This window comes from Tachysurus vachellii, chromosome 9 (assembly GCF_030014155.1).
Source record: "Tachysurus vachellii isolate PV-2020 chromosome 9, HZAU_Pvac_v1, whole genome shotgun sequence".
NCBI lineage: Eukaryota > Metazoa > Chordata > Actinopteri > Siluriformes > Bagridae > Tachysurus > Tachysurus vachellii.
In genome coordinates, this window is record NC_083468.1 from 16,059,700 (window position 1) to 16,085,288 (window position 25,589).

Here is a 25,589-nt window from a genome sequence, read left to right on the forward strand (position 1 = left end):
AGTGGAGTATGACTGCAATCTGGACAATGACTTTTAACAGGTTTTAACAGTTTACTCAGTCATAGTTAACACCTATAACACTGATGTGCTTCTGGCCTTCTTCCATTTTTTGATTCTGTCAGCACTTCTGTGCAGGTCCTGTTGCATTGTGGTATAACGTAGTGTCCACTGGCTCCATACTGCAGAATATCAGCGGAAGCAGCAGGTCATCCTGGTATTTCTCACCTACTGTTTTATAAATGCAGAGAATTCAGACATACTACCATTTTGTTCTACTGCTTTTCACCTACTGTATAGCAGAAGGGTTAGATTCAGGATAAATAATAATTTCAAATAATGCCTTCAATTTAAGTTGTGTTTCTTTCATGTTGAAATGGCTCCTAATTATTTTATAGTTCTGTATAATATCAAGTTGGGTGTAATTAATGAGATAATTAACAGGTACAGATAGGAAAGACAGCTACAGTTGACACTGATCTTGCATCAGGGAGCCCAGGCTTCCCACTACTTGTATACAGCACGGATCCGTCACCATTTGCGTATATACCTTCATACAGTTTAATCTGAGAAAACCAAAGCATTTCACAAGTGTCTCAATATACAACATGAAATGTCTGGAATGGTACGAGTGTGCTTGGTTTATGTGGTTTAAATCAGAGGGAAAATTGACCGCCTTTAAAGTGATCCGATTACAGCACAAGTTATGACACTGAAGGGACAGGCCTTGAGTAACGGGTGGAGCCACATGCAGCCAACACTTGTTAGGAGGCTGTTAAATGCCATGTTATGATCTTTAAGAGCACTAAAGAATATGAGCAAAACCAAACCAAATGCAGCCATCTGCTTCTGGTTACGGCACTGGAAATCTGATTAAAGGCAAATCTCCAGGCACACTGAAAAGCGTTCACCATAATTACTGAGAACAGCTTTGACAGATCAGACCGCAAAGAACTAAACTAGAAACCAATGTTGTGGTTTGTGCTCCTTTTAAATATAAACCAGAACTCACAATAATGGCCAGAGCATGGAAGTGGATTTCAACTGAACAAATTGAGGTGAAGGGGTGGAGGAGGGGAATGTGGCTGGCTTGCCTTCAAAGTTAAATGGCATATTAAGTTTCTTTCTCCTGCAGAAAATCTCCAGCCTTGGGTGGAAAAAACATAGTAATGCCAAAAGGTTTTTTTCTTTCACAACATAATACTGCTTTCACCAACTGCAGCTGCAGTACAGCCACCCAGGCAGAGAAAGTGAAGAAAACCACGCTGGTCACAATAACTCTGTTCAGCCACAGAATGGAAAACACAAATGTAGGTGTGAGTGTGAGCACTGGGATTAGAGCTATACTTAAAAGAATCAATCTTATTAATAGAAATAAAAAAGCAGATGGATGACTGTACTGGGGTGAACATAAGGCTACAAGGCTTCATTTCTCAGGTTACAGCTTAAACGAAGGCCATATGGGGAAAGGTTCTGGAGAATGTCTAAGAGGGTTCAAAACACAGGACCATGATGGGGAAAAAATACTAGCATGACTCAGACGTGATATAGAAAATACTGCGCATATATAAGAGGGTAGGATTTATTGACTGTGCAAATATTGTCTTTCCTGGAAAAACTGGACATAATTCTAATAAATATTGCTATAAATTTGTTGTGTGATTCCAGACTACACCTCACATTCAGACACCAGACGAGGTCCACCTAACACACTCAACTAGTCCATGAAGGTTAGTTTAACTGCGAAGCAATCATACAAAATGAGAATTTTTTTTTTTTTTTTTGGAGTCCTCCATGTTTCCTCACCCAAAATTAGTTTGCAGTAGAAACCACAAGAGGTCAGTGCTGTTCCTCCAACAATAACAGCTTCTTGAACACCTGAATCAAAAACAAAAGCTCAAAGCTCTATAATATAATAAGATGTTTAAAAAAGAACTTTAAGGAAACAAACCTGAAGATAAAGGACTGAAGATTTTCTTTAGAAGAAGCCATAGAAGGCAAAAACATATAAATCAATCAATTTCTGTTTATTAAAGAACAGTTAGCAACCTGTACATATTATACATTATATAAAATAATTGTTATTTTATATATTTAAATAATATTTTATAAAAGGCACATACATAGCTTAAAATAGATTTCAAATCTACTTCCAATCCTAATTACATCAGAAATACACTTACACCTCTCTCTCTCACACACACACACACACACACACACACATGCATGCATGCACACACACACTCAGAAAGAGAGAGAATAATGTAGACAGTCCAACAGAAACAGACAATGATCAATGTACACACTCTTGTCTCATTTGGGCAATCTGAAGCAGTGCCAATCTGGCCTCTTCATCCATGTAGCCCTGAAAGAAAAGAAATATGTCACTAACTATATTTAAAACTGTTTTGATCAAGCATTTAACCCCTTCAGCTCCAAGCATATTGTTTAATGATTCACCTTCAAGCATACAGTATAATACACACATTAAATAGTAATACATATACATATAATAGTATTTAGAATGATTCTCGAAAATATTTAGTAACTACTGTGAATCTAAAGGTTGGGTGTGAAGAAAAAAAACACATATGGAATGATATAGTACAAGATTTAATTCTATAGTTCTTTAATTCTTTAATTACTTTAATTCTTATTTAATTCTAAGATTTAAATAATTTTACCTGTGCTGCACTGAGAAGACGTGAACGATAGATACCAAGAACCTGCCTGTAATGTCTTTCGGAGGTCTATTGAGAGAGAGAAAGCAAGAACATGTAAGGATGTTTTTAATAGAACAATAAGCTTTTCCTAAATACTTTCTGCATGATCAATGATATTAGACTCTGTTGACTCTACAGCAGAAATTTACAGATAAGGCAAGAAAGCTTGACCTTGGCATGTACACACAGGAGAAGGAAGTGTTTGTGAAGATCGAGAGCCGGTGAGGTTCTGTTAGTCAGAGTTACAGGGTTGAAACAAGGAAGAAACCCCACTAATGTCTGTTAGACAAATATGACTGTGACAAACAAATAAGAATGGGATTTTAGCGTGATCTCTGCCTGGACATCACAATTGTGACATTTAGCAAAAATGTAAACTTCTTAAAAACTCTTGCTTCTTCGTGTAAGAAAACAAGCATTCGTACATGAAATCAACAAGAGACAAAGTCAAGTTCTTCCTTGTATCGTAATAAGAAATAAAGATCCAGTGTAAGGAAGTAAGTGCAAGACGATATTTAAGTGGGTTTTTGTCAGTCGTTTCAGCTCAATAAGCACTTGAAAATGTAATTCAGTTCAAGGCATCTCAATTCTCAACAATATGCGGCAAAATCAAGGAAAAACACCAGTATGTGAGTAAAATAACAAAATGCTTGTTAGGTAGGAATTTGTGTGCCATCAATTAGTGAGGGTCTGTGTAGACATCAGGCTCATGTGTACATGTGGGTGTGAGGTGGCTTCCATTTTCTGCCACTTGAATAAATCTAAGCTACTTTTGAAACACTGCTATTTAGCAGACATCCTTATCCAGAGTGACTTACATTTTTATTTTCCAGTTTATACAACTGAGCAATGGGGGTTAAGGGCCTTGCTCAGGGGCCCAGCAGTGTCAGATTGATGGGCCAGGGTTTTGAACTCATGACCTACCGATCAGAAGTCCAACACATTAGCCATTAGGCTGCCACATCCCCCAGCTCATGCCCATCATTGTAAAGCAAAATAAAAGATGTACTGGCATGCAGCAACAAAATGCATGTGTGTATCAAAATGATTTCCTATTAAAAGAATGGTTTGTGTTGAGAGTGTAATGATTTTGATTGACAGATTATGTGAAAATTTGAAGCAATGATCTGACATTTAGTGTTTTGTATCGGAAAGGTCAAACAACTTTCAATCCTGTAAGAAATTACAGATTGTATGCACCCAGATTCCACTCCAAGATACACATCAGAACGTGCTCATTAACAAAAAGGCTTAAGTATCATAAGGTAATACATTTAGAACTCTAAATAAATAAACTTGTTTAAATTGTTAGCACGGTGGTTTAGTGGTTAGCACGTTCGCCTCACACCTCCAAGGTCGGGGTTCGATTCCCGGCTCCACCTTGTGTGTGTGGAGTTTGCATGTTTTCCCCGTACCTCGGGGGTTTCCTCCGGGTACTCCGGTTTCCTCCCCTGGTCCAAAGACATGCATGGTAGGTTGATTGGCATCTCTGGAAAAATGTCCGTAGTGTGTGATCGCGTGAGTGAATGAGAGAGTGTGTGTGCCCTGCGATGGGTTGGCACTCCGTCCAGGGTGTATCCTGCCCAATGACGCCTGAGATAGGCTCCTCGTGACCCGAGGTAGTTCGGATAAGCGGTAGAAGATGAATGAAAATTGTTAGTAACGGAGCGGCAGCAGGACACGAAGGACCGCTAATAAACAAAGGGTCTATGTGACCACTTATCATTACGTACAAATTACCATTTAAAGTGACCATTTGGGTGATAACAACTGTACAAAACCAAGCCAAGGTGTACGTGACCATGATTAACATTTAAAGACATCTGGCTAGATAACAATGTGTATCCCAGCCTTTTGGGAGACACTCAGTTCTTACGCTCAATACACATTTAAATCGAAACCTCATTTAAACCACAAAGAGAAAAAAACATTATAACATGCTTAAGCAGGATTTGTCGTGTGTTCTTACTGAATCCGATGTACCCAAAGTACTTCATGTATTTTGTCACTGCTACGCTGGTATAAACTTCTTCTTCATTAAGATCTTCGCCCTCATCATTTTATTTTCTTACATTTATTTTCTTACAATCCAAAGAGTCAGACCATTCATTAGTAAACACTACAGAAAGTGTGGATGTAAAATATTGTGGATGAAATTCAAACAATCAAAGCAGGATTAGTGCCTGTATGTGCTGAGAACAGAGCAGAAGAGAGGTTTTTTAAACTACCCGGTTTGCAAGAGAAGGTGACTGACCTCTAGCTGTTGCTGTAGGCTGTTAATATGTGCCTGCAGGATGGTGCAGTCTGAGTGCACAAGGTTACAGACACTGCTGGGAGTTGATGAGCTGTTCTGAGCTGCCCTCTGGCCTTCAGTCTCCACTATTATATCTGAATCCTGAAATGGAAAAACAGTTCGAGAAAGAAAAAAAAATTGGTAGGGCTCAGAAATGCTGCTATAGCTATTACAAATGTAACACACTGTCCAGTAAAATAGGAACACCTTCACACCCTGCCCCAGTCCAATCAGAAATCATGTGGTAGCAGTGTGATGCATGAAATCATGCAGATACAGGTCGAGTTTACTGTACACATCAGAATATAGAAAAAGCATCTAATTGTCTGTCTGAGTGTCTGGTTTATTTCAGAAATTTCTGCTCTATTGGGATTTGGATACATTGGGACAACAGATAGTGAGCAACAGTTCTGGGGTGGAAACAGCCTTGTTAATAAGAGGTCAGAGGAACAATAGCCAGACTGATCTGTGCATACAGGTAGTCTATAGTAACTCAAATGAGCACTGTTTACAACCATGAAGAAGAGCAGAAGAACATCTCAGAATTCACACCAAAACTTGATGCAGATAAGCTTCATTATAGCAAGACCGGAACAAGAATCTAAGGATTGTTCTGTTTGGGTGAGTCTCTGTCCATGATGGCCTCAGATTGTCTTTGTTGACTGAAAGAACTGGAACCTGATGTGTATATCACCTCACGGTTCGATGTTTTGTGTATGCTGAGATGCTTCTTCTCACCATGTAGAGTATTATATTGGCATTACAGGACTACATATTTACTGGCAGCTGGAACAAATCTGGCCCATTTTTCTCTGACAGAAGTCATTTTTATCAACAAGACATTTCCACCCTCAGAGCTCATAAACTGTTGTGTGTGAAAATCCCAGGATACCAGCAGTATCTGAAATACTCACACTAGCCCAACTGGAACCAACACAACCATGTAATGTTTAAGGTCACTGTGAACACATTTTCCCTTGTTCCAAATATTTGATATTAATATGAACTGAAGTTCTGTATCTGCATGATTTTTGCACTGTGCTGCTGCCACATGTTTGGCCTATTGGATAACTGTGCAGGTGTTAAAAGTGCAGGTGTACAGGTGTTACAGATAATGGAATTAGTGAATAATGAGTGAATACTGCTATTAGAAATATATATTTAAATATAAAAATGGTTTGAATTTGTTCTTCAAACCTTATTTTTTCCTTCAGTAGCATTTAATAGCATGTTCTCCTCCTTACAGTTGATAGAGGTGGTGGTAGAATTTTCCCCCAGAGTTCCCTCAGTCTGTGTGTCTTTATTGCTCTGTGATGTTTGCTCAGCCTGAGTCTGCTTTTGTGATTCAGCACAACTTGCCGTCTTGCTTTCCTCCTCCCTCTCCTTGCTCTTCTCCATCTCCGTTAGTGCCAGCCTAAGCTGAGCTACTTCATTCTCCTTCATCTCCAGCATTGCCACTGGCACAAACCGGGCCTGAAGGGCCTCCTGCAAGGTGTCCAGCTCTGTCTTCTGCTCATGTAGTTCTCTAATGAGACTCTGATTTTCCTCATTGGTTTTCTGCTGCCTCAGCAGTGCTTCCTGAACCTGGCTTTGTGCCTGTTGAAGTGCATTACTGAGTGAGCTTCTTACAGACTCATGCTCTTCTAGGCTGATGTAGCTCTTCCTATCCATCTCTCGCTGAAGGATCTCAATCGTAAGATCTGTCATGGTGGTTTTTGGAGAACAAGGCTTCCATTCCGAAGGGGTTTGTGTTTCCTTGCAAGCCATTTCATTTCTTTGAGCCTCCTGACCTGCCAACCTTGCCTGCAGTGCATTTGTGTCCTCTTTCTTCAGCAGCTCCTCAGTGAGTTTGTGTACCTCCTGCAGGAGCTTGTCATTCCTCTCTTTTTGCTCCTCAGCTTCTTTCTTGCTTTGGCCAAGCTCCTCGTGTGCTTGATGTAGCTCTGCTCTGGTCTCAAGCAGTTGCACTCTCAGCTCCTCCACTAGGTTCTCACGCATGGCTACCAAATGTCCCTGCATTTGCCTCACCCTGGCCTCCGACCCAGCCATTCTACGCTGCACCTCCCCCAGCGCCTCCTCCAGCTCCCAAGCGCGACTATGAGCCTGCTGTAATGCTCGCTCACTGCTCCTCCTCAGTTCCTCATAGTCCTGAGTGCGCATGACCAGAGCTGCATCCAACCTGAGCAGCTCGTCCTGGACAGCATTATGCCTCCTCCTCATCTCCCACAGCTCCCTCTTAAGGAGCTCAGTTTCACCAGCCAGCACCTCCTTTGATTTGAATGAGACAGGAGCTGCTGAATGAGGGGCATGATGTCGAACCTGAAACAGATTTTTTTCAGGAATTGATAATGCAGTAATTCGTCTGGTGAAATATTCTTTCAGCAGATCTCTTTGAGCAGACAAGAGCTTAACTTCAGATTACATACTCATAGCTGAAACTGTGTAACATGTCTAAGAGAAAATGTTATGATTTGCCCACATTACAGAAATTTGCTTCCTGATCCTAATCAAATTGACAGATAAAGGTAGAGAGGGTATATAAAACGGAGTGGCTGAAAGTCATGTTCATCATGTCATAATGAATACAAAGATTTTTAAATATAAAGAAGACACAGTAGAACTAAGAAAAAGAGACGTACTTGTGCATAATCCACATGATAACTCTGCAGGTTTTCTTTTCCTTGAAGACACAGAAATTGAAGTTCAAAACAGCAGGCTGACCATGTTGTACTGATTACAATACTATAGTCCTACTCTTACCAATGTCTGAGTGGCTGCCATATTCGTTCTGTAATTAAGATAACAGTCGTTAATGAAAGGTTAATGTAACTAAATGCTACAGAAAAAAATGTCTGCAGGTTTAGTGGAGAAAAACTGTCTGGCTGGGTGCCAGGCTTAATCTCCATCAGCCACCATTCACCTATAGCTAGTTACTCACTGTACGCTGCTGTGGTGAAACCGTGTTAGGAAAGCTGACACCTGAAAACTGGCCTTTATCAGGAGCCTTTGAATAGAAATTGATCATTCAGTCAGTGAAAGTGTATATTATATATCAATGATACTATAATCTATTACACTAACATTTGAAATGAACAAGCACACTGTCCATACAGTAAATAAATAGCAGATATGAGCAGAAGAAATTATAGGATCATATCTGAATCACTATTGTTGTCAAAAGGCAATATTCTGCTTACCTGCACACTCTTCTTCCTCACAAGTGCATGAGTTTCATTATTCACTGACCTCTGCAGAAAAAAACAAGTCATTCATTTTTTATTACTGATTTTTACATGGCAGAGAATGAACATCGCCTATTCGCACACAGCTGAACAAAACTGGGTTGCGTCTTCAACTGGATTATTATTAGAGGTTTGGAAGTCTAGGTTGCAGTAAGATTAATAGACAGAAGGATGAGAACCAGGAGAAGAGCTTTTGTTCAGATTCTGTTTGTGAACCAAAGCAAAACCAAGCTGCAGAAAGGCAGGTGTGACATGTCAAATATTCAGCTTGTAACACCAGTAAATCATTTAAAAGAAGACCTATTAATAACAATTCAGCCCTTGGGATTTCCCATTCCATTCTTACCTGCTGCTGTAACTTTGGACCGGTCTTAGAAGCCTCTAAAGCAAAATAAAAAAATAAAAAATTAAAAAATAAAAAAAAAAAAGGAAAGAGAGAGAGAAAAAAAGCAAGAGCAATATATTTATAATTCTATTATATTATTCAATAATCTTATAATATTGTTCAATATTTTAGTACAAGGTCTATAACAATTTCATATATGTTTTTCTTTATTTAACTGAGCAACAATACTGAGGGCTAGTTCCAGAGCCAGAGTCATAACACAAGTCTTGTCATTTGTGGCTGTGGTTCAATTACCTCCACTGAGGTTTTGTTTTATGGTGTTGTAAATTTCACAGCAGTCAGCACTTGAAAAATACATCAGAATACTGATTCAGAAGAGAAACTACTTTAATGTACTCAGTAGGGGCCTACAACCAAAAGCCAGTCAGCTGAAATATTGATCCATCTCACACGTTTTTCTTTACTAAGCTCATTCATAGACATGTGCCAACAACATCTAACAAAACACAACATGCGCCAACACACACACCCATAAAGTCTTAAGGAAAGCAGGGCGAGTAGTAGGAGTGAATACCACTTCTCGTCAAATTCATTTATTTTTAGCTTAAAGTGCTGATGCACTGTCATTCAGTGTGAAAACCAACACCGAAGGTCATTGTGCTTTAAAAATTCCTGGCTTTAGGATCAACTGAGTACAGTTTCTTGATGATGTGTCCATATATATATCACCTAGCTCTGATATATCTCAGCAATGACTCTAATCAACAAAAGAATGTATTGTAAGTGCTACATGTACAGCCATGTTTCAGAGGAAGAGAAACGGGATGGATTAGAACAATATTATTCTTGCCAGATCTTGCCAGGTACAACTTTTTCCCTATAGTTAAGCTGCTGCTTGCTTTAGATGACTCGCCTTTGCTGGCTGCATCCCACGCTTGTTTGATCATCACGATCAAGGCTTGGTCTCCACTAAGCCGGGCATAGTGGCATAAGTCATGGCCATGCAGGTCTACAGCAGTGACATCTGGCTTATGCTTCAGCAAGACCTCCACTACTTCACGATAACCATGCTCACAGGCCAAGATGAGGGCGGTCCTACACACGCACACACACAAACACACACAAGAGAGAACAGAACTTTATATATACAGATAATGTTATTGAGACCTTAATGCCCATATCAGATCTTCAGAGCACATTTTGGCACCATGACCCATGGCTCATCTCCATGGGTGTGTTTCAATCAGCTCCTTAGTTCAGTAGTACAGTTCAAGCACGGATCAGGGTATAACCCATTTTAATCGTTTTAATTGCTGTCTTGATCACAAAAAAACTAGGGAGAATCAATGCTCTCTGTGTTGTATTACTGGAAATTATGTCGTATTTTCTGAAGCTTCTCAGCTCAAAAAAAAAAAATAGCAGATGACCTTTCAGCCAACTTCATCTACAAATGTAGGTAACTTGTTATCATTGTTGTAATAGTTAGAAATGTGCCAAGGTTATGTAACAGAGCAATCAAAGTGTTTTTCATAATGTACCTTAAATGAAAAACAAAAAAAAGTCAGAAAGATATCATTCCTGCCTGTTGATAAATGCCAGTGGGGAAGTTTTATACAACTTGAGAATGTAGTCATGTCAATGGAAATTGAGTCCTTATTGTCCGATGTGTAGTTAACCATGGTCCTTACGAGTGCCTGAACTCATGTACATGAGCTAGTAATTCAAGACTAAGGGAGCAAGTGCGCTGATGGAGACACTCCCTTTAACTTTTATATAAATGTGCACAAAAGTTTATTCGTTGCCTCTATGCCTTTGAGTCCCTTATTTAAAGGCACACCAGACAATGCCCTGAACTTGACCTTATTTATACAGATTCTGCATGTACTGTAAACACACTAACATAAAATTGCAGTGTTGTTTTATCTACAGTTCTGTTTTTATTTTCTCTGAAGCACAATTCAACACTTCACCAGCTGCTTCGCCCTGAGTGTAAATCTAATAAAACTACTTCTTCATGTTGATTGAACTCTATACTGATGGATGACCTCACAACAAACAAGTCTTCTTAAATAAGTATTCTTAATTAGTCAAACAGGAAACACAGCTATTATGGAAGAAGAGCAAATATTGATATTTCTCTTAGGTTTGGCCACCTGCCAATTCTCACCCACTAGCCAGCTCTTCCTATAAAAGGAGAGAGAGAGAGAGAGAGAGAGAGAGAGAGAGAGAGAGAGAGAGAGAGAAAGTATACCACTCCTCCCACCAAGAGAACACAGGCAATTTTTCTGTTTTGATATGTGAGCATTATTTATCATTATTATGTATTGTACTTGCATTTAATAATACAATTGGTTTTATTTCCCAAAATATAAATAAATGTAATTTCAAACAGTGACTCAGACCAAGATAAAGCTTGTATTGTGTGAGCACGCAAAACCCTCTTGTTAAAAAAAAAAACACACCCTTAATCAACCCTTTTCTTGCCAATCCCATAACCGTTAACCTGCAATATTTACAGTATACTTCAAACCTCCCTATGTGCCAAATGTTCTGTATTGGCTGCAACACAGACTAAAGCTACTCTATACAGTACAGTCATGTCAGCAGTCATTTAATGAGTTTAACTCTGCATGAGTGTAATGAAACCCTGCAACCACGCCGATCCTTATAGAGGTCCATCATTCAGAATGTAAATAAGAACAGTATAAATAAAGAGCATACTTATTTTGCTTGTCTCGCAGATTGACAGAAGCTCCACAGTTTAAAAGTTGTTGACAAGCTCGGCTGTGACCCATCTGTGCTGCTATTATCAAAGGAGTACGATCATCCTGATGGAAATACAAAATATTTTGGATAGATTTTTGGCTTAAAACCAGCATTAATAAAATGTAATCATGTTTTTCTCACTAGCGAAGGATTTGTGTAAACACTGAAATCTTTATTTTTGTTTTTAAAAGCAATTAGCAATTTCAGCAGCGACTAACTACATAAAATAGATGCTACAAACAGAAGTGGATTCTTCCATCCTTATGTTAATTAATCATTAATAAATTTTACAGTGTATCGTCAGTGTAAGGATGGTAGCAAATGTAAATAGATTCAAGCAGCCATCTGCTATGACTACAAGTGTTTGATATTAAGGTGCGGCAATTATGGGAGATATACATAGAGCTTCAAGGACCGGGAAAGTCACGGTGCAAGTAAAGGGGAATTTTTATTCTTGCTAAGGAAAGGCCAAGGTTTGGTTTAATTATTGCTGAGTTAAGTTAGTTAGTGAAGTTAGTGAAATGCTTAACCAAGCATTTCCAAGCTTTGTATTTACCTTGTCGACAGAATTGACCGCTGCACCGCTGCCACACAGCATTTTGATTATTGTAGTGTGTCCTGCAAAAGCTGAAAAAAAAAAAACAAGCTAATATGAACATCATGTGGAGTTATACATCATGCTGAGTGTATATTTATGTTTATCATGATCATAATCATACAAATTGGTTACATAGAGAAGCATTGTCATGTGTTACTGCATCCATTGAGTGCCAAATTGTTTTGATGCTCAAACTGAGCAGGGTTTTGAATAACTGAAAATACAATTCTAACAAAAAACAAAACAAAATAACTATGAACACCAAATTTAAAGCCTGGCTCACACTGTGCGATTTTGGCCACAATTTGATTGTCTGAGACAAACTTCTGGGGTAAAATCTGTAGTCTTGGATCGCTGGTATGATGTGGTCATCGACAGCCGTTGCAATCATTTTTTAACTCAGATGACGTTCTGGCAGTGTCGGAAGATTTCAGGCACTTACCTGTGGTGTGGCATCTTCTACGATGAGCATCACACCAAGGACCAACAGGAGCGCCGACCCGGCTGATGTACAATTTTAATCTACTTCATTAAAGATGTTTTTCTCATCAAGGATTGTCATAAAATTAACGCTACAGATTCTTTTCATTTGCTTCTACCTGCCATTTTAGCAAGAGAATGTGGGTTTGAGACTTTGGGTTTGAGGTTTTTCATGAACAAGATTTCTTGTGTGTGTCCGATTTTGCACCATTTTCACCGTCGTACAGTCTGGAATGATGACAACTGAGATCCTACAGTGTGACATTGGATCATGTGTGTACAGTCTGACAAGCAAATCACAGTGTGAGCCAGACTTAACACTGTCAAAGAAATCTGTGAATATATCTCAAACACAAGACAGTGATTACTGCAGGAAATAAACCAAAATATCATCCCAGACTAAGCTAAATTTCATTTAAGAAAAATATTACTTAGCAAACCTTAATGTTTGATCCGGTCTGCTAAGGATTTGTTAACGGGGCAAGCATTCATTAATATCCTCACCCGGTGCCCACTGGAGAGAGAATATATGTTTTGCTGCTATTACACTAGATTAAATCTAGAAATCACATGGAGGACACATCAGAGCGCTGCTCACCTTCACAATTCATCAATTCCTTTAAAAATCTTTGTTCTATTTGTAAACTGATCTACAGGTATCAACATAACACATTCCTCATCTACACTTTTGTGACTACCTGTCAGCTGTCTAATAAATACATTTCTTTAAATAAAGCACCTTTTGGATGTGGCATACCTGCAGCAAATATGTGACTCAACATGGACTAGGACTTCATGGAATTCATGCCATGAAGAATTGAGGTTGTTCTGAGAGAACAGCAAGTCCTACCCTGTATTAGTCTGATTTATAGTTCTTAAAAGTGGCTGTTAAATGTGTAAAGATTTATACTGGACCTGGTCAAAGTCACAAGGTAATATTGTATAGAATTAGTTCATGTATATTATTTTTCATTGCATAATTGATCTGGAAAATATGAAATGTAGCATTTGCTGTCTTTAGTTTGATGCAGAAATAATGTTTGGGGAACAAATGAATGAATAAAAGAGGAAAACATAAACAAAGCTGATGTCGGAAACAAAGACATCCAAGAGATGTTAGATGTTCTGCTCACCTGCTTCGTGTAAAGCTGTCCTCCCATGCAGATCTGTGCTGTCTACAGGACTTTTACACTGCAACGAAGTGTAATTACACACTCATATCTTTTATTTTTTTTACACCACAATCGTAAAAATAACTTTCTTATTATTTAAAGACACCAACGATGATTAAAAACTCATTGTGTTTTTGCATTACAATAACATTTTTGTCATGCCACTTTTGTTTCTTTAGTCAAGGCTATCGTGTTTCACTCAGAAAGGAACACCAACGTTATCTTCCTTAACCCCAAAGTAGCTTTTTATGATTCCTTACTGTTTACAGTACACTGAAGAGGTAGCGTTGCTATGGTTCAAAAACCTGCTCTAACCTTGCCTCAGCTAAAGTATTTAATGTGAGGGAACAAAAGCAGAAAAGCACAAAGGCTGTACACAACCAAGAAGAACAATACAGCTGCCACTAGGTCTTGTTCAGGCTTTTGAAAGTACATTTTTAGCAGGACTGTTTTTATTAACAGCAAACACAGTACAACCATAACTTGTCATACCGAGGCAGTTAGATCACAGACCATTCTTCCTGCAATTGTTAGTGATTGAAAGCAAAAGTTGGTATACCTGCACCAGTCGCTGCACGCAGGCAGAATGCCCACCTCTTGAAGAAAGATGCAATGCTGTTTTACCTGCAGAATAAGATGTTATTGTTGTATCAGACATGCTCTACATATGCTTGGTCACATATTGCAGAGCCAGAATCAGTGCAGAAGTAAAACATATCATGTATCAAGTACAATGCTTCATTTAGAGTAAAGAATGACTCTTACCAGCAGCATCTGCTGTGCGTAGGTTGACACCGTGGGCAAGGAAAACATTGAGGCTATTTATAAGGCCATTGCTTGCTGCGAGGTGAAGCCTGTGTTGAAATGAAAATTCTTAGATTTAAATAGATTATATTCCTCATTTCATGGCAAATGATTTATTATCAGAAGGTTTCAAAGATTAATCAAGCCAAGAAAAAGACAAGGGCCAAAAAGGAGAACAAACAGAAAAGAGACAGAAAAGGCACTACGTGATACAGATTGGATCAGTCCTTATTTTAATATTTGTTTAAAAACAATCTAATACATTAATAATAACATATGTCCTTGTGTGAAATAACTTATTTTGGCATGAACAGGATACTCGGCTGTATTCCTCCGTATTGTGAGCTCAAAACAAGCTTGAGCTAGCTCAGCATTTTCACTTGATGAGAGCAGGGAGGTGGAGACGAGGGTGGATGAAACATGTTATCATCATTCACTCAGTCATTCCTTTTCAGCTATGTGATTAATTAGCTATAACATTATGTCCAACTTTAGCCTAGAGAGGGCTGAGGTGGATCAGGAGCATATTCTGGGCCCACTAGCATTGACAAATATCAGTACATCGCACTGCACAATTTTAGCAATTTTAGAGTAGCTACACCACCTAGCAGAATCATTTTTTGGGTGATTGGAATAAACAGACAACGTTGCAGCTTTGAGGAGGCAACCCTTCCTGTTGTGCCCCTATTACTTCATGTTATTATCAGTTATTATAATTAGTTTCCACAGCCAGGCATGTACTGTATGTTGGTGTAATCAAGAAAGGAGGTGGTCTAAAGCTTTTGCTGTTTGCTTCAAACATAATGAGGGACATGACCTAATTCTTAAAGCCTTAAAATATTCCATTCAGTTCAGCTTCAGGCCAGAATCTTGTAAAACAGGTTGAGCCTAGTAATGGCATTAAAATACTGCCTTGTCGTTGATGATTTAATACTAAAAAGTCAATGCTTAAGAACGCTAAGCTGATGATCTTACTGTTTTTACTGATCTTGTTTCCAAAAAGAAAGTGAGGTTATGTATTGTATAATATTCAAAACTTTACATTGTTTAAATATTTTCCGTTTAAAAAAAGGTGCCACCACAAACCACCAGAACATTTTTAATGCATCTTAGCACTGATTCTACAGGTCTCTGAATTTATAGGATTAAGATGAATAATCAGAAAACTCTGTACTTATTTGCGGTGACCGTCCATTTCAGAACACAAACCAATACCCAAACCATGCCAGCAAAATGCCCCTTACACCAAAACACAAACCAAACCTGTAATTTGTCACCTGTCTGTATTTTAACTAACTAAATCTGCTAAAATATTTGCTGTCTTGCTGTGTTCCATAACAGCAGGAAACAGTTTGGTCCAATTCCTCCCTATTTAAAGCACACAAAAGATATTCATTACAGTGATACGGAGTAGTGTCAGGTACATTCTCACAAAAAACTCAAAAATAATGTTTAAATAATGTTAAAGAAAAGATTTTTAGGATGACCCACCCTCATTAATATTCCAAGCACAGTCAACTATTTGTTACAGAGACTTACCTGAGGTTTTGCAGATGAAGATATAGTTTAATAGTTTTTTTTATTGTCCTTTAATTGTAAAAAGAAGCACTATAAAACTCTGTACGGTGATATAAGACAGGGGTATGAAATCATGTCATTAAAAAATGACATAAGAACGTTTTAGCTAAAAACAGATCTCAATAAAAGCATGCGTGCTGTAGAAAGAGACACTTCCAGGAACCTCAAAGGTATCAGTCACTGAGCATCACAGAGGATACATCAGAAGCTAAATTCATCACTATATACTCATTAGACTTTATCTGTAATTAAAGGCAAATGTTGGTGCCAAGAAATGAGTGAGTAAGACATGAGAGAAAGTGAAAATACAAATGGTTAGCATGCTTGCATCACTTAGCAGACAAACTTATCCAGAGTGATTTACAACTGAGGGTTAAGGGCCTTGCTCAGAGGCCCAGAAGTGGCAGCTTGGTGGACCTGGGGTTCAAACTCATGACCTTCCGATCAGTAGTCCAACAAGTTAACCACTGAGATACCACATCCCATCTACACAATGAAGTTAGTAGCACATGTATTTAAGTAGTGTTTAATTCATTATACTGGATGACTTCTGTGAAATTCATGGCAGCCAAAGTAAAGAAATCGACCGTCTTTTATTTGATTAAAGGAGCTTTAGATTTAAAGCTGACACTTACGAAGAACGGCCCTCGGCGTCCAGTTTAGTGGCGACTGCTCCTTTCCTGAGTGTGCTGGTGACTTTTTGCACATCATCATCCTCCACTGCTTTCAACAGACGCTCATCATACTTGTTCCAGTCTGTCGTCTGTAACGTCAGGTAAACATGACAGCTAGATACTAAAGCAACAACAGCAAATAATGACCTGTCTTGAATTCCATCCACGTGACTCATGTCCAGAGACATCAGATTTTTAGGGTTGAATTTTATGAGAATGGGATTTATAGGGGAAAAACCTTAAAACCACTATGCACCATGCATGTGGTGTTGTTAAGGGGATTAATCTTTAAATACCCAGAATATCATCAGCCTAGCAGAACAATTTAAGGCAAGTTTTAAGGGTAATAATCTGTATACACTTCAGGCACTGCTGATTTTTAACACTAACACCTTCTAAAACACTCAAATACATATAGGGATGAAATACATTTAAAGGTTTAATATGAGATGTGAGATTTTTCCAGAATTTTCGGTTGGTTTCTACAGTTTAACGGTTATACGGTTTAACGGTTATACGGTTTAACGGTTATACAGTTTAACGGTTATACAGTTTAACGGTCAGGTTTGAACCTGACAGGCTTTTGACAGCCACCTTGATTACAAACAAATGCAGCTACAGGCTTTTAATATACATATTTCTTTAAAACGGTATCTTCTAAAGAAAACAACAACAACAACAAAATCTTAGAGTTTTAAATAAAATATACCAATTCGTCACTTTTTGAGGAACCCACACCCAATGTTCCTTCTGAAACCCCACCTCAGGATGCTAGCCAGTAGCCAAAGCTATTTCCTAAACTCCTCTCAGTGCCTAAAAAAGTACCCGATAACACTGAACCTGTTCAAAAGAAATCTTACTCACGCTGTTTGACGCTTCGTATTTCTTCAGTCTCTGTTTCAGACTTTTCATGGCTGGAGAACAGTGCTAGCTATCAGAAGCACGTAGCCGAGTCAGTACACTTGTTGTACAGAAGTTGTACAGGATCAGCGCTTTTTCCTGTGTAGTCACTGAGACTCCGCCGCTCACACTGGCGTGTTTCCAACACACACCAACAGAGGAATACAATCCAGCGTGCAGGTTAAAGTCCCAGTGCGAAGGTCGCAGACTATACACATTTCACATGATCTCCATTCTTACATCTACTACACAAAACCATGTGCATGGAAATCTCGAGTTGGTGTGTGTCGTGTGATTATTACTGTTGCACTGAGTCATATCCTGTATTATTGGGGGATGTGGTAGGCAATTCCTTTCGCCCTGGCTTTAACCTAGTGGTTAAGTTGTTGGACTATTGATCAGAAGGTCGTCAGTTCGAATCCCAGCTCCACCAAAGCAGCCACTTCTGGGTTTCTTAGCAAAGCTCTTAACACTTAATTACTCAGTTGTATAAATTGTAAGTCACTGTGGATAAGCGTGTCTGGTAAATTAGATATTTTGGAGAACTTTGTAGAACAGCAGTGTCCAATCTTATCTGGAAAGGGCCGGTATGGTGCAGGTTTTCATTCCAACCAAGCAGAAGCCACACCAGAGTCTACTAAAAGCCAAGAACAACTGATTAAACAGGCGAATCAGGTGTGGCTTCTGTTGGGTTGGAATGAAAACCTGCACCAACAAAAGGCCCTTTCCGGATAAGATTGGACACCGCTGTTGTAGACCATGAAAAAAATATATATACCCGCATTATTGTCTCATTTTAAACAAATACTAGACATTCTGCTTCAGGTTGTTTAAATGTCTACAATGAGTTTTGTTTTGTTGAAGTTATTATATTATTAGTAGTAGTATTCATACTGTAGTTCTAATATTTCTGAAGTTTTCCCCTCACATAAAAGCAGTTTTGTTCAAGCCTGGCATTAGTTTACATCTGACATCATTTAAATGCACTATAACTTTGATATTGGTGGGTTGTGATGTTCAGCCCCAAGAACCATGGATGTAGACCACTTGAAGAAGGAGAGAGAGAGAAAAAATAAAAAGTATTTGTCTTAATATTTGAAGGATATTAATGTCTAGGTCTTTTGTCAAACTGTAACAACAGGTAAACACTACTGAAAAAAAAATTGTAAGTGTACACAGTATTGCTAAAAGTATGTGCAAAACATGAATCATGTATTAGCATGGGCTACAACAGCATAAAACCACATTGTCATCCATTCCTGTCAGCCAACAAAATAGGAGAGCCTCAGATTCCTCAGATTCTTCCAGTCAGCGCCACTGCCACACGATCAGATTATATAACTGGTGTTCCTAATAAAAGTGGACAGTGATTGTGTATACACACATTTCCAAAAGGGAAATTTGTAAAATGTGCCTTTAAAAAAAACCCCACCTCTTCCTGCATAAAATATTAAAGTGTGTATACACATCAGCTTACCTTCGTAAATAAATTCTAAGTAGACAAACACTAGCATTATTTAATAATCAAAGAAAACTGCCAAAGAACAGCAAAGAAAAATGACAGAGCCATATTAGAGAAGGACAATTTATTAATAAACATACTATATATATTTAAAAAAAAATTCTTTTGCAGTATTAACCTTGATTCTGCTTCTCTCACACAGTATCAGTGTATACAAACCAAAATATTTCAACACCTGGACAGTGAGCAGCATTCCGATAAGCCTTAGTATTAGTCCTGTTCAATGGGCTGCTATCAGTCTTGATTCACCTTCTAGTCAACCAAACTGTGCTAGGGCTTTCACTGGATTCTGGGGTTTCCTTTAGAAAGGGGTTTTAAAAAGAAACAAAAATAAAATTCCGTAATGAAACTTCAGCACCACAGATCATCGTTGGCTTTGTGCTCACACAGCCTTGCGGTGGTACTCTGGTGGTGCAACCTCGTAGTCACTGGCATTGAAAAGAGACGATGAATTCTTTACCAAATACCTGCAAACAAATGGATCATAATTACAACTATTTTTTATTTTTATTTTTTTAAACCACAGTGCTGTTTTCTCTCCTGAATGATATTCAACAGCAGCTCCTAAAGTAGATTGGTTCAATGCAAATCAAAGAACTAAATGAATACACTCAATTATATAAGTTATCAATTCTAATAAATAATATGCATAAAAACAGATTGCAGACTAGCCACAAACATGTGTTATTGCTGATAACTGTGAAAGTTTCTGTGAGGAGATGTTTATGCAAGTGGCGTTTTTGGAAGATAGTCTCCAGTGTCAGCGTTTTCAGTTTCAGAAACGGGAAATAGTCGACTTTGTGGTTACTTGCTAACGTGATTGATGGCAGAGTTTTCGTCTTAATTTCAAGATAGAGAACAAGTAGAACTTGATATCAAACATGTTGCCAGGAATGCCAACAAGTCTAGTCCTTCTTGTTACTAATTTGTATACATAAAATACCCTTGAAACAAAAAGGAATCATCTGCTGGATACACCAAAAATTCCATACAAATCCTACAAACCTTCAACCGCATTTTCTCAAGAGATTGTGTTAATGAGAATCACACAAGACACACACACACACAGATGACAACTTTATGCCACCTAGTGGTGGCAGCAAAAAACAAGACATGCAGTGTACCGTGTAGCCGTTATAAGTAAAAGCATGTAGATGTTTTACAGCATTAAATATAAAAGACTGGATGTTCTTTGACCTTAAATGAAGTGTATGTGAGTGTCCACAAAACTCCAGAAAGTATCAAAGACTAATTTTACTTTTCTGGCTAGTCATAACTTAGGCTTCAACTTATGACTGATTTGTAAATGCGTATATTTATTATTATTATTTGAACAGATTTTTATGAAACCCAGATGTGCCAAAATCATATGATGCAATATTTCTAAACCACTTGTCTGGCTTCAGTTGGACTTCCATACAAATCATACAAGTTACATTTTAACTCAGATTTATCATAATCTTGTTTGCTTTGTGCAAGACTCTGGCCACATCCTCACTGTAACTCTGGAGGCCAACACAGATCCAAGAGTTATAAATGAATCTCCCTAAAGCACCAGAGGGGATCTCTTTCCAACTCAATAGTCAACCCAGAAATCTGTGATCCAATTAAAGTAACAATGCACTCACAGTGATGTATTCTCCAATGGCCCTCTAACTCAATATTCAATTACATTGTCCCCGCATCCCATTCATCTCTGTACTGCAAGTTAATCTCATTTTTAGCCAAGACAAAACACTGCAAATACGCTAAATAGGACATCTTAAAAGCTTCAGTAGTATTAATATATACTTACTTTAAGAAATCTTGCAGGTAGCTGAGCAGCAGAGCGAGGCTCTTCTCATCAAGAGGTGTGTAAGCCAACATGGCCCCAATCCTCACTGTCAGGCACAGGGGTGCAAGGAGCATGTGAGTAAGGTGTAAACACTGGTTTACCTACTATCTAACTTGTACATGTACACAGGTTAAAATATATTAACTGGATGCTTATAAAAACCTCAAGCACAAGTAAAAATCATCATCATCCCTCTTTTAAGAAGCTCTTCCCTGTCCCTTTAAATCTTGATTTATGGTCATTGCTTAAACTGTGGTTTCCTGCATGTTTATAAGGGTCAAACCTAAGGAAAGCTGATGCTTTAATGCTTGTTATGGAAGAACAGTGAACTTTTTACACACACACCTCCCCAGAATGCCCCATATATGAACCATTATCGAACACTGGCTGAACCTCACATATATCCACAGATGCCTCAGCAGTAATATTTTTCATGGGAAAAGACTGGCCTTATGGGACTCTGTTCTCCTGATTATCACAGCAACTATAAATCAAAGATAAGGGTGGAACTGTTCTACAAAGCATCATCACAGTAAAGAATTTGGCTAATAATGCATACCAAAAAGCCGCAGCAGGTGTGGTGCCCCATAAATCTGTGACATTGACGTGTCTGGATGATTAGCCAGGATCTCTGCGTATTGTGGCCTCTCAAACTTGTAAAGGAGCTGCGTGCCCAACATAACGTTGAAGTACTCGCGGATGCCAGCAACCACTTCGTTCACAGCGTATTCCCTAAATAAAGACACCGTTACAAACTTCATCACAAACAAAAAACATCGGAACACAGTAAATTTTATACAAAAACTTATTATAATTCGGATCAATTTATTATATTAGATCAGATTTTAAGATTATATAAACGTAATTATGCCCTTCCATCCATTTCCAGGACAGGTTTCCAAGGAAAACACACTGGCTGTCACAAACTGCTCAAAATAGTAATAATTAAAACTTACCAGAAACATACATTTAATGAAAACTTCTCTAAGGACAAAGGCCAGGCCAGATTCCTATTATTGAGAACCACAAAGATGTGGCTATTCCATTAACTACACGCTAACTAACTTCATGCCTTTCCGTTTATTAATTGTGCATACTTGTTATCAGAGGTTCCTCTTGATTTCTTGTAACTTGCATAGTCCTCCAGGATCATGTCTACATTCTTCTTTCCAGGCAGGTGGAATAGCTACAGACATAATATCACAGTCGCAATCATAAAGTGAACATTTACAACAAAGCTTCATTTTACGGTTACATCATCTACAGAATCACTATGATTTATCTTTAGTCTCACACACAATATCTAATACAGATCTTCTAAGATCAGAAGGTAGGGAAATTATATAGTGAACTTGTAAGAAACTGTAGAATTGATATTGCAAGATATTGCTAATCGCCAGAGCAGCTTTGGGTAAAATGATTGAGAGGCTTTTAACCAGCACCTGCTTTTGTCTAGTGATCAGGTCCCAGTCATCAACCAGCCATGGCTTTAACTCCTCAGGAATCTTCACCTTTACTTCCACACGATTGATAAAGGTCTCCTCCTAAACCAAAACAGGTCCCATTAACAGCCAGTTTTACCTTGTGGATTGCCAAAACCGTTGAACTGTTACAGACAAAATCCCAAGGTTTTATTTATTTTAAATTTTCTCAAAAGTGGAAAACATTTACAGGGAAAAATTTCAAAAAGGTTTGCACACTCCACAACTCTATACTGCCTAAGACTGCCAAGATGTTTCTATTGTTTTGTAAAGAAACTACAAGGCTAATTCAAGTAGTGTTTAGCAATAAGAAATGACATTCCCTATTGATCACACACACAAAAATTATAATTGAATGACTCCACACAAGTATGTGACCTAGTAGACAAAATAGGACTTAACATACACTCTCTACGGTTGGGTCAACGCGTGCCCTCTTCTTGCGTGGAGGGTGAGGAAGTTCTCCAGTGCTGGTCCCTTCTCCAGCTCCTGGTGCTAGATGTGAACCAAAAAACATCAGTGAACTTTGTTACAAATCAATTAAATTATATACAGTAACTCCTTCAGAAATAAGTAGAAATGTTGACCAAAATATTATATATTTTATATTATATTATACTTACTTTTTTGTTTGTTCTTTTTTGTTTTCCTTAAAAAAAACAAAAAACATTTTAGTTAACTTTATTTGTATTACGTCTGAGCGGTTGATTATTTTAAAAATGCCACTTGGGCTAAGAGACAAAAAAAATCAAGTAAAACAACTCACACATCAACATTTTTTTGCTGCACAGCAGCTATTTTCTTGTTCGGTGCAACTCCCCTCATCCTTCCCTCAACATAATGGTCTCTAGAAAATAGACATTTAATTTAAACCCATGATCCCATGATTAAAACATAATCATGGCTTTAAAATGTATTTCAGAGCAACATCAAGAAAGACTTGTATTGTACAGAACCTTTCATTCACACTGTAAACAGAGTGCATAAGAACTCCTCAAAAAATACATGATATTTAAAAAAGCAAAATGATCATAAATCAGGAGACAAAAACAAAAGTTAAGCACGAACAAGTAAAACTGTACACACCAAGGGTTTTTTCCAACCTCATTGGTTGAGCAGCAACTAAGAGAACTCACTGATTTGCCTTTTGAAGCTCTTTCTGTTTCTGCAGATTGCTGTCCACATATTTGAGTACACGGCTTTCAGGAACCCATTCGTCCCAACTAACAAGAACAGGAGACATTCGTGAAACATTTATACTGAAAAAAAAAAATAAACCAAAAATATAAAAATCACCAGTGAATAAGTCTTTCAATCAGTTATATTAAAGCTGTAACAAAATTATAGCAGAAGTCAAAAAAATGTACACAATGCTTTTCTCCTTTTAACTGGAACATCAGAAATGGAGAAGCATTTTAAAATGCAAGTGTGATAGTCTTACTTCTTATTCCATCCACTATAATGAATGAAGTATTTGACTTGCTTGTCCTTGATACTGATTTTTACACACTGCAAAAAATAAAAAAACAAAATAAACATGACAAATGAGTGTCAGATGAACGATGCAAGAACTCAACAGCATGAAGACATCTTAAAAAACAGATTTGGGTACCTTAGCTTCGTATAGCAGCGGCCCATGAAAACACAGCACTCGTTCACCTGAAAAACAGAACAATGGAAGAAAAAAAAGGTAAGATTGCTATCGCCAGTTCACAAGCATGCAACATGATGGACTTTTATATAAAAACTAACTCTGGTTAAATCTACCTTCACTTGCTTGTCCATGGAACTAACCAACAGTCTTTAATTTATCTCAAATCTGTTTCTATATGAAGGAAATCACACAGAAAAGAGTAAAGTAAAAACGTTATGTTCTGCCTCAGTCATTTACAGGTAAAGCCAAGCTCATGTTTGTCTACAATAAAAAAAATTAAAAATCCTGAAAATTTAATACTGTGTGGCTGCAAAGCTTCTTGCTGGAACTATGATTCATTCAGATTCATTCAAAGAATCTGGATAAACATGATGGAAGGTAAGAAATATTGTATCTTCATGTGACAGATGGCTTGAGCTGAGATGCATTAAGAAAGAAAAAGGCATGAATTATTACAGACATTTCTCTCTTGATCAGAAAATTCCTCCATCGTTCAAATAAACCATGAGTTTTGGCCAAATAAAACGCGCATGCGCAGAACCTAGCATTTAGGCTAATTTGTTAGAAGAGCAAAATGAACATGCAGTGGCAAAATATATAACCCAGAATCAGCAATAGCGCAGAAACTAAAGTGACATTTCACTACCATGGATTTAAGCTAGTTAATAGCACCAGATACGTGTTATTATCGTGGCTAAGCGCGTAGCTAACTAGCCTTCACGAGCTAGCGAGCTAAACGTATCCTCATACAGACGCCAGCAGGCTTTTTGGTCATATTTTTTAGCGATTCCTAACAAGGCTGTGCGAGATCATACACACTTGTTGTTTCAGGTGAAACAGTAGTTTGTCAGCTCTGATATTTTCTCCCCCTCCGGCTTTGTGTACACTGGGACTCGTTTGTGCGCGCGCGCCATTGTGCGAGCTGCAGCGGCGCGCTCGTGAGCTCGTTTCCATGGTTCATAAAGCTATCAAACACATCTTACCTTCTTGAAATTTAGGTTTAGGGTCCTGTTTAGGCGCCATTCACAGCTTAAGCACTAAAAATAGCTGGAAAATCAAATCCAGGCATCGCCAGCTCCGAGTCCGTTCAGATACGGTGAAGGCGCCGCTCTACGTCTCCTCTCCTGACGCATTAATTTGGCGCCCGTGTCACGTGACTTCATCTCAAACGCACTGTTCCACCGTGCACGCGCTGTTTTCCCACCCGTATTCGATACAATCTCTTAAATACAACCGTTTTCCAATTCGCGGATTTTTTTCTAAACCGGAACCTATTATAGATTTGTTTTTAGGCTAACACTAATGTGATAAACCTTTATAAACACTGCATATAAATACATCAGTTAGTTGAATTCATGTTATATAAAGCGTATAGAATGTAAACACACACACATGTATATATATATATATATATATATATATAAATGTGTGTGTGTGTGTGTGTGTGTGTGTGTGTGTGTGTGTGTAAACATATACTGTACTCAATATTACATGTATTATGTATATATGAAAATATGTCCTGTAT

General features: G+C 38.1%; 2 protein-coding genes across 6 annotated transcripts; both read right to left on the minus strand.

Annotated features, from left to right (window-relative positions):
- Window positions 1-2,005: 2,005 nt before the first annotated feature.
- Window positions 2,006-17,854, minus strand: uacaa (uveal autoantigen with coiled-coil domains and ankyrin repeats a). Of its 4 annotated transcripts, XM_060877922.1 has the most exons (18): window positions 17,538-17,854; window positions 16,635-16,762; window positions 14,383-14,471; window positions 14,177-14,241; window positions 13,579-13,636; window positions 11,924-11,994; window positions 11,323-11,429; window positions 9,515-9,696; window positions 8,602-8,636; window positions 8,211-8,261; window positions 7,952-8,017; window positions 7,774-7,801; window positions 7,653-7,693; window positions 6,211-7,332; window positions 4,975-5,115; window positions 4,136-4,326; window positions 2,682-2,747; window positions 2,006-2,362 (listed from the first exon to the last, which is right to left on the minus strand). In XM_060877922.1, the coding sequence occupies exons 1-18, from the start codon at window positions 17,583-17,585 to the stop codon at window positions 2,311-2,313; spliced, it is 2,541 nt and encodes an 846-aa protein (XP_060733905.1). In that variant the 5' UTR covers window positions 17,586-17,854; the 3' UTR covers window positions 2,006-2,310. The 4 variants fall into 4 exon arrangements, with proteins under 4 accessions (XP_060733905.1, XP_060733906.1, XP_060733907.1 ...); XM_060877923.1 differs by lacking the exon at window positions 4,136-4,326; XM_060877924.1 differs by lacking the exons at window positions 2,006-2,362; window positions 2,682-2,747; window positions 4,136-4,326 and adding an exon at window positions 4,336-4,801.
- Window positions 17,855-19,144: 1,290 nt separating this feature from the next.
- On the minus strand, window positions 19,145-25,212 carry morf4l1 (mortality factor 4 like 1). 2 transcript variants are annotated; one of them, XM_060877927.1, is made up of 13 exons: window positions 25,048-25,196; window positions 24,178-24,235; window positions 24,023-24,069; window positions 23,852-23,919; window positions 23,547-23,633; window positions 23,177-23,257; window positions 23,034-23,059; window positions 22,817-22,905; window positions 22,372-22,473; window positions 22,027-22,115; window positions 21,489-21,661; window positions 20,891-20,975; window positions 19,145-19,562 (listed from the first exon to the last, which is right to left on the minus strand). In XM_060877927.1, the coding sequence occupies exons 6-13, from the start codon at window positions 23,233-23,235 to the stop codon at window positions 19,478-19,480; spliced, it is 708 nt and encodes a 235-aa protein (XP_060733910.1). In that variant the 5' UTR covers window positions 23,236-23,257; window positions 23,547-23,633; window positions 23,852-23,919; window positions 24,023-24,069; window positions 24,178-24,235; window positions 25,048-25,196; the 3' UTR covers window positions 19,145-19,477. The 2 variants fall into 2 exon arrangements, with proteins under 2 accessions (XP_060733910.1, XP_060733909.1); XM_060877926.1 differs by lacking the exon at window positions 24,178-24,235 and having other exon boundaries at window positions 25,048-25,212.
- Between the last annotated feature and the right edge of the window lie 377 nt (window positions 25,213-25,589).